The sequence below is a fragment of the Agrilus planipennis genome, unplaced genomic scaffold (assembly GCF_000699045.2).
Source record: "Agrilus planipennis isolate EAB-ADULT unplaced genomic scaffold, Apla_2.0 scaffold228, whole genome shotgun sequence".
NCBI classification, from domain to species: Eukaryota; Metazoa; Arthropoda; class Insecta; order Coleoptera; family Buprestidae; genus Agrilus; species Agrilus planipennis.
Window position 1 is genome coordinate 478,309 of NW_020439016.1, and position 8,479 is coordinate 486,787.

At 32.8% G+C, this 8,479-nt stretch overlaps 2 protein-coding genes across 3 annotated transcripts in view; both read right to left on the reverse strand.

Annotated features, from left to right (window-relative positions):
• Nucleotides 1-4,627, reverse strand: part of LOC108740746 (juvenile hormone epoxide hydrolase 1-like) — a 14,349-nt gene extending 9,722 nt beyond the window's left edge. Inside the window, exon 1 of the mRNA XM_025976228.1 lies at nucleotides 4,356-4,627. Within this exon, the coding sequence (XP_025832013.1) occupies nucleotides 4,356-4,418 (63 nt within the window). The 5' untranslated portion in view covers nucleotides 4,419-4,627. The remainder of the gene's footprint in view (nucleotides 1-4,355) is intronic.
• LOC112904933 (juvenile hormone epoxide hydrolase 1-like) overlaps nucleotides 981-8,479 on the reverse strand; it is an 11,039-nt gene continuing 3,540 nt past the window's right edge. The window contains exons 1-4 of one of the 2 annotated variants that reach the window (XM_025976231.1): nucleotides 3,927-4,185; nucleotides 2,260-3,010; nucleotides 1,451-1,685; nucleotides 981-1,264 (exon numbers count right to left, since the gene is read on the reverse strand). In XM_025976231.1, coding sequence (XP_025832016.1) covers nucleotides 1,036-1,264; nucleotides 1,451-1,685; nucleotides 2,260-2,929 — 1,134 coding nt within the window. In that variant the 5' untranslated portion in view covers nucleotides 2,930-3,010; nucleotides 3,927-4,185 and the 3' untranslated portion in view covers nucleotides 981-1,035. Of the gene's footprint in view, nucleotides 1,265-1,450; nucleotides 1,686-2,259; nucleotides 3,011-3,926; nucleotides 4,186-8,479 lie in introns of those variants that run through there. The other variant, XM_025976229.1, reaches the window with a different exon arrangement.

Below are 8,479 nucleotides of genomic sequence, written 5' to 3' on the forward strand. Positions count from 1 at the left end.
TGCTGTTGAACTCCTTCTAATGGTGGGACGAATGGTCTATGATTTTTTAAACGCAATTGTAAATCGTCCAATATCTAAGTGATCAATAAAATAAACAATTTTATAACATAATAAAACTACTTTTGTAATAGTATCAATTTAGTGAACTAAAATATTCCAAATAAGAAACATTGGTATGTAATGGGTATAGAAAACCGATGATGGTTCCGTTCCTGAAGAAGTTGGATAAATTACTCGATGAAAAGCCCTTTCAAGAAGTTTTCTGATTTTCACCGATAAAATACCTAATAATAATAATTACGGTGAGAAACAAAATCTGATAATTTTTATAAAGTTATTCGTTTTATAATATTCTCAAAGGGGAGTTTTCGATATTTCTGGTTCTGAATGATAAAAGCATTTTGCCCACAGCAAAAATGATGCGGTAATTCGTTCCAAACGTAGGCTCTTAGTTTTTATGGTTTAAAGGCTATTTGGTCTAATTCAAACAGTTGAAATCGTGCTTTTTTTCAAAAACACTGAATATCTCAAAAATTACTACAGATAGATATAGGAAACTGTCTACACAAAGAAACCAACAGTGTAAAAATATACAGGGTATTCAATTTAGAATAACGAAGTTAGGTAGCGCTCAGAAGAAATGGAACACTCTGTATGACCGGTTTTATAAAAACATTTTTGTTATCAAAAGTATAATAACAGAGTTATGGGAGAAATCGCCTTAGGTGGAACACCCTGTGTAGTGTATTGATATATAAAATAAGTTGCTTATAAAGAAGGCCGGTTATAATAAATACCAGAAATTTTGGTACAATATTTTACAAATAAAATTTACCTTTTGTGGTATATCAATTTTAAACGGCACTATCGCTTCATTACTTTCTTTTGGAGATCCCGCGCCCCACCAACGTTCTTCTAGTTGAGGTACAGGAGGAACATCGAAAAGATCCTTAATTCAAGAAAATAATCCACTTCGTTGCTTATATTTATAATATTTTATTTTCAAAGATTGTGTATAAAAATATGTATAAAAGGTTATGTTTTGTTTGTATTTGTTCCCTTGTTGATTTCTTCGAATTTGGCAACTGCGGCCCATACGTCGTTTGCTAAAATTTGAGGTAGTTCGAAGGCTGCAAAATGCCCTCCATCATTGTAGTAATTTGATTGCACCAAATTTACGTATTTTGACCTTATGACCTTATTTGGAAGATTAATTAATTCGTTTTTGAACTTTGCACAAGCTGCCGGTACTGTTACAGGTATGCTAAAATAATAAAAAATATATTACAACTGTAAACACTAGGTACAATAAATGTGACAACTATTTTATAATATCTAGTTTAATTTCAGTATTTCAATCAATACTTAAAACTATGATAGTTTGAAAACCAATTAATTTATTGCAAACTTTTTAGACTATTATTTATTATCTGTTAGATTAAATACTTGCCTGTCTAAATTTAGAGACATTTGCTGTTTGTTGAAATTTTCAGAGTACAGCCTCGCTGATGTCGTTATACTTCCGGTCACCCAGTATATCATGACGTTATCAAGCAAATCAGTGTACGTAAATTTTTGCTGAAGACCTCCATCTTCTTTATCCCTCCAATTTTTGTTGGTCCACGTTGAGAATTTTTCAATAATGTAAGCGGCTAAACCGACCGGGGAATCATTTAGACCAACTCCTAAAATTGTTTTTGTTTTCATCATTATAAATTAAGGATACTAAATAATGCGGGGTGAACCGAACGCAGCGACTTTTCGTCCGATGAGCGACCATGCCTACCGGGCTGGTTCGCCATTGAAATTGCCGGACTTGAACGTTCCGACCGTTGCACCGCGCAAAACCGAACCGTTGCACCGCGCGAAGTATTCTTCATTGTAAATTTTAATCAATCTAGAATAATATTGAAGTGAAGTTGATATCATAGATCTGTATAGACAAAACATAGTCTAGATTTTATAAAAATCCTATTATCTTTGGGTATTTGAATATTAAAGTCAAGAAGACTAGAGACAGGAGCCTAAACTACATCGGGTTTCGTATCGTTTTGCACGCCGCGTAAGAGCGTCAATAAATTCTGCTCGATGGTTCGTTGCGTAGTATGGTAGTGCGCATCCGATTTGACGTATGATGTATACAGGCAAGAAACAAATTGATGCGCAGTCGCACATCTTTCAACGGACTGTTTAAGTTATTTCTCCTGTATTCTATCTTCTTGACTAAAGATTGTAACAACAATTTTTGAATCGACTTACCAACGGTATCTGGTTTGGTAGACTGGATATGCAAATATCCTGATTCTGTTAGCATAAACGAAAACGTTTCGGACAAGGGGTATATTGATTTCTCGTGGTCATCTTCAATTATTAAAGAAGGAAAAACGCTTCCTATTAGCAACTGTATTCTTGTTATTGCACTGTTTACAAAACTGCACGCATTAGAGTGTAGACCTAGTACGTTTTCTGGGTACAATACGCCCATGATGCTAACAATTAGAGCGCCCCAATCGCCTCCTTGGATGTAGTACTTTTTGTGACCCAATCGATTCATCAATTTATTAAATATTTGCGTCATTTGGGCCGGCCCAAATCCTGGTTTCGATGCAGCGTCGGAGAAACCGTATCCTGGTAAAGATGGAACAATAACTTCAAAAACAAAGTCTCTTCCACTTTGTGGCTTTGTTAGAAGAGGAATTACATCATAAAATTCTCTGACGGATCCTGGCCACCCGTGAAATAATATTATTGGCAAGACCCGTACATTTTTTGGCAATGAAGATGATGGTTTGACGTGAATGAAATGTATATTGAGTCCTTGTATTTCAGTTTTGAATTGCGGAAACTTGTTCAGAAACTTTTCGCGTTCTCGCCAGTTGTACTTGTTTATCCAAAAGTCTACAATTTCACTGAGAAGACCTGTGTTCATTCCGTAATGCTGTTGAACTCCTTCTAATGGTGGGACGAATGGTCTATGATTTTTTAAACGCAATTGTAAATCGTCCAATATCTAAGTGATCAATAAAATAAACAATTTTATAACATAATAAAACTACTTTTGTAATAGTATCAATTTAGTGAACTAAAATATTCCAAATAAGAAATATTGGTATGTAATGGGTACAGAAAACCAATGATGGTTGCGTCCCTGAAGAAGTTTGATAAACTGCTCGATGAAAAGCCCTTCCAAGAAGTTTTCTTATTTTCACCGATAAAATACCTAATAATAATAATTATGGTGAAAAACAAAATCCGATAATTTTTATAATGTTATTCGTTTTATAACATTGTTAAAAGGAAGTTTTCGATATTTCTGTCTCTGAATGCATTTTACCCTCAGCAAAAATGATAGGGTAATTTGTTCTGAAACGAACTGTCTAAACGTAGGTTCTTAGTTTTTATGGTTTAAATGCTATTTAGTCTCATTCAAACAGTTGAAATCGTGCTTTTTTTCAAAAACACTTAAATATCTCAAAAATTAGATAAGTATAGAGAACTGTTAAGAATGTCTACCTAAAATTAAACAAAGAAACCAACTGTGTAAAAATATACAGGGTATTCCATTTAAAATAACTAAGTNAAGTTCAACATATTTCAGAGATCCCACTCTTTCTACGAGAGGCTCGAGTCTCTCAATTTTTCAGTTTTATTCACTTAGTCTCTCTGTGAGAGCCTCGAATATCTGAATTAACAATTTTATTGTTCGAGTGTTTCATACAGAGGTTGTAAGAGATCCATAAAAACACCTAGGAAATAACTGAGAGACTGTAAAAGACTGTGAGAGACGCACTCAAAGACGCTGAAAGACTCTGAGAAACTTGAGAGAGACTGAATATTTTTGTCTAGGGAAGTGAAAAAATTGTAAAGGATTGATTAATATGCCAGTAAATTCGATAGATAAATATTTATTTTTTATCGATACATACCCTTCTAACTGTAAGGTTCTATTCTCTTTAGAGAAGTTCTCTGCGTATAAACATACTGATGTGGTAATTGACTCAGTTACCCAATAAATCATGACATTATCCAATAGATCGTCCAATTTAAATTTCCTTTCTAAGCCACCATCTTCCTTCCCAATCAAAGAATGATCAGTCCAAGATATAAACTTTTCTAAGATATATGCTGCCAAACCAACTGGAGTATCATTTAAGGCGGTTCCTACAGTGATGAGAAACATATGTTAGTAAAATAGTGTTTTATAAAAATTGTTTACTAAAAATAAAAACAAATAAACGAAGATGTTTATAATGGTCCTTACCAAGTATGTAATAGTTACAAGGAAAATAATTATCGAGAGGGCAAAGGTTTTCTAGTTGAGGTACAGGAGGAACATCGAAAAGATCCTTTATTACCTTTGCCGAAAATAACACGAAAATCGAGGAAATTATGAACACTAATTTTCCTACGAAACCCATTTTTGATTCACTTTTCACTTTTCACTATTTTATTTAACAAAAAAATTACTTATTTATCCGATAAAATGTATTAATATTTTCGGATTCTTAACAAAAACAATGAATTGCAAATTTAAAATAGCGAATCATGCTTTAAATTCACATACTCAAGGTTACGCCAATAAATGATACTTGTTACTGTGGTTTCGTGTGTTTTGTATCTTGCTTGCGGCACTTTGGAGCCTATTATACAAGGCATCGTTCATTATTTATCAGTTGATGGGACAGGATCGTATTCAGAAAAATTTTGGTTTATTTAAAATTAGATGTCGTATGTCTATACATACCTAACTATATAAACACGTTTATTATAAATTTGAACAAATATAGAGGCTTGGATTTAGTTTACATCGAGATCCTAGCGGAGTCAGGAGGGTTGGAGGGCGAAGCAGAAGGAAAGGGTAGGAAAAGCTTCGTAGTAGTGGGGGAACGTTGCAAAATTTAANTATCCATTGATATTTGATTCTTATATAATCGTAAGCGACATTATAGACTATAAACTATAGGGTTTTAATGGAATATACATGTGCTTATGTAAAATAATTTTTAACAAATTAAATCCGATCTATATTCTATACAAAACAGTTTCAAGGTCGAAAAATTGAATATAATGATAAACAGTGTTTAGGTATTTGTTCATGATTCAATCAATTTAATGTAATCGCAACGTAACAATATACACTATAATAAACAATTGTAATTTTGACATTTTAATGAAACTGCATCCAACAATTGAGTGAACGAGATGGAGTACGCTATTAAAGGTCTGATAAACTTTAGCAAGTAATGTAAAAATAGATTATCTTGCTATTGTGCGTATTTTGTAGCTGCCTACATTAACTAATACGATATGATTCAAACAAAATTTTGGATAATTATTACCTGGTCTGATACTTGGATTTTGAAGGGCCTAATTTCTGTATCCTCTGTTTCAGGTGATGAACCAGGTCCCCACCAGGTATCAGGAAGAACTGGTTTGGGAGGATAAGTGAACAACGCCTTTTTTATTTTAAACACAAGAAATGTTAAGACACCGGCTAAAACTACAAGTAAACACAAACACATTTTTCTATCGTTTTAGAGTCACAGTCAGACCGTCAATTATGTATAGGATTTTAAGTATTTTAAATTATTTCTGTGCGAGTCTTTATTGTTTAGTGCTGATAAGAACGAATTCAGATAACTGTTCCAACAATACAGCGCTTACTTGACTGACGATGTGTCTGTGGCTCTCCGGCTCTGCGGCCTTACAATTTCAATAAAATATTTGCGCTTATATTTATATATATGTCTGGCATTTTTCATACACAATTTTGATGACAAATATCGCGATGAGTTCTATTTTTTTATCAAAAAGGCGTGTCCAGGGACGTAGTCAGTTTTTTTTGTATATGTGATCAAACGTGCAGATTTTAATTTGCATACTACCCAAAACGCTATATTAATGTAAAACTACACGTACAAAATGTAGGATTGTACCACTCCTAGGCTAGGAAGCGAAACCTTACTCTTAATACACTAAACCTGCGTGCCCATAAGAACCACCCCTACCTGATCTCTTAAGGACATTCGGAATAACAATAAATTGTATTAATATATAGTATTTTGTTAGGTACATTAAAGCAGTACCCACATAATATAAACAAGCAATTGTAGTATTTTAAAAAAATCCTATATGAGAGGAAAATCTCAAATTTTTTGATTTGAAAAATACATAGGTATACACTTAGGTATGTATTTTTCGGTGGGTTTTGGAAAAAGTAGAAGATTATCTGTGGATTGTGGATATTAGCAAAAATGCTGGGTACTTAAGGATACAGGGATGAGATATAGGGATAGAAGGACGATATAGATATAGTTTGTAGAAAATGCAACAGTTACTTACAGAATCTGAGGAACATTTGAGAGAAGTAAATGCTAGGAAAAGAGTTAGACAGAAATGTACATTGTCATAGGGTAGCTTGAGGAATAAATATACAAGGATAAAATATTAGCATGCCTAGATTTGCGGATGATATGATAGTATTAGCTTCCATCATCATCATCATAAGGTCATCAGTCCTAAGACTGGTTGGACACGTACCTCCACTCTTTCCTATCCTGAGCTAAACTTCGCATTTCCCTAAAACTAGAACAACCCACATCCTTAACTATTTGCGAAGAGTAATCTAATCTAGGTCACCCTCTACTCCTCTAAACTCCTGTTTCTGTCTCTAATATGTCTCTGACTAGACCTTCATGCCTGAGAAGGTGTCCTACCAACACATCTTGTCTACGAAATCCATTACGAAATATATCTCCTTCAACTACAGATTATTATTATTTATTTTATTCCTGATATCTAAAATAGATAATTAATAAATATAAATGTGTGTATATTTATACATATATATACAATATGAAAAATATAGTATATTATCAAAGCGATACAGTTTAAAGTATTTCAAGAGTCATAAAGCCTTTCAAAACCGTTAATAGGTTGAGCCCAGTTATCAGGGGACCATTTAACATTTTTCGACTCCATTACTTGAAATATAAAAGCATCTCTGCGTTTATCTGATTTATTTTCACCACTGAAGTGATATGTGTTACCATCGAAGAGGATGGCATCTCCTAAAATACACATTATTTTTACATACTGTAACGGTGAATGTAGATAAAGACATTTACAAAAGGTAAATGGAAGATTAATTTCGATATGTCACTGATAGGACTTAAGTAAGTTCGTTAAACTCAATGGGGTGGCTGGTCGTGACTACTCATCGTCAGATAAAAATATCTGTATTTAATCGTTCTGAAATTGTTTTTTATTTTTTAAGTGTCACTAAATTTTTAAAAATTCCTGCCTACCTAAATACGATATCCTAACTAATATTTTATATATACAAATGCGAATGTGATTTTGTTTGTTTGCTATCATTTCACTCATTAACTGCTCAATCGATCATCATAAAATTTTGTACACTCATTATCAGGGGTACAGAAAAGGACATAGGGTACTTTTTATCCAGAAAAAAATACTGTTTCCGAGGGACAGGAAGAATTAGTTTTATGTGGTTGTCGATGAACTTTGAAACGAATTTAGAACATTAATGCGAGCGAAGCCGCGGGTAAAACCTGTCATGAAATTTTGTATATACATTGTTAAGGGTACAGAAAAAGATACAAGGTTTATCTAAAAAGAAAACAGCAGTTCTTCAGAGATATAATCATTAGTTTTATGTGATCGTTGATGATTTTTGACACGTATTTAGGATTTCAACGCGAGCGAAGTGTGTGATAAATCATCACTGTTGATTTTATGAATAATTGCAATAATAAATTAAAGCATTTGTTCCATTGTGTTATTGTTTAAGTCTTAGCCCAATTTAATGTTAAGAGTTGAATAGTATGTAGGTATCAATACTTTTGCTATTGTGTCTTATCAACATTTAACGGTTACTAACCGTTTCTATAAAAAAAAATTAAATAACCAACATTACATACTAACTTTTGCTTGAACATTTAGGATTCTTTTAGTAGTAATAAATAATTAAAACTACAATAGTGTAGGTAATTGCCCTGTGTTCATGGATGTAAGTTGTAGTTTATGAATTCCTAGTTCGGCATTCACTCAGTTCTATTATAGTAAAAGTTCGTGAATTGATTGGATAGGTTAGGTTGGGTTGGGTTACACATCTATCATTATTTATTACCTGCTGCGCATTGAACTGGTTCGAAATTTTCTGTATTAATATTTATTGGAGGTTTATCGAACATAATGTCATCTTTTTTATCACTTTTTGGATTTCTTTTCATGTCTTTGGCATAGGTATATTAATAACATAATAAAACTACTTTTGTAATAGTATCAATTTAGTGAACTAAAATATTCCAAATAAGAAACATTGGTATGTAATGGGTATAGAAAACCGATGATGGTTCCGTTCCTGAAGAAGTTGGATAAATTACTCGATGAAAAGCCCTTTCAAGAAGTTTTCTGATTTTCACCGATAAAATACCTAATAATAATAATAATTTTA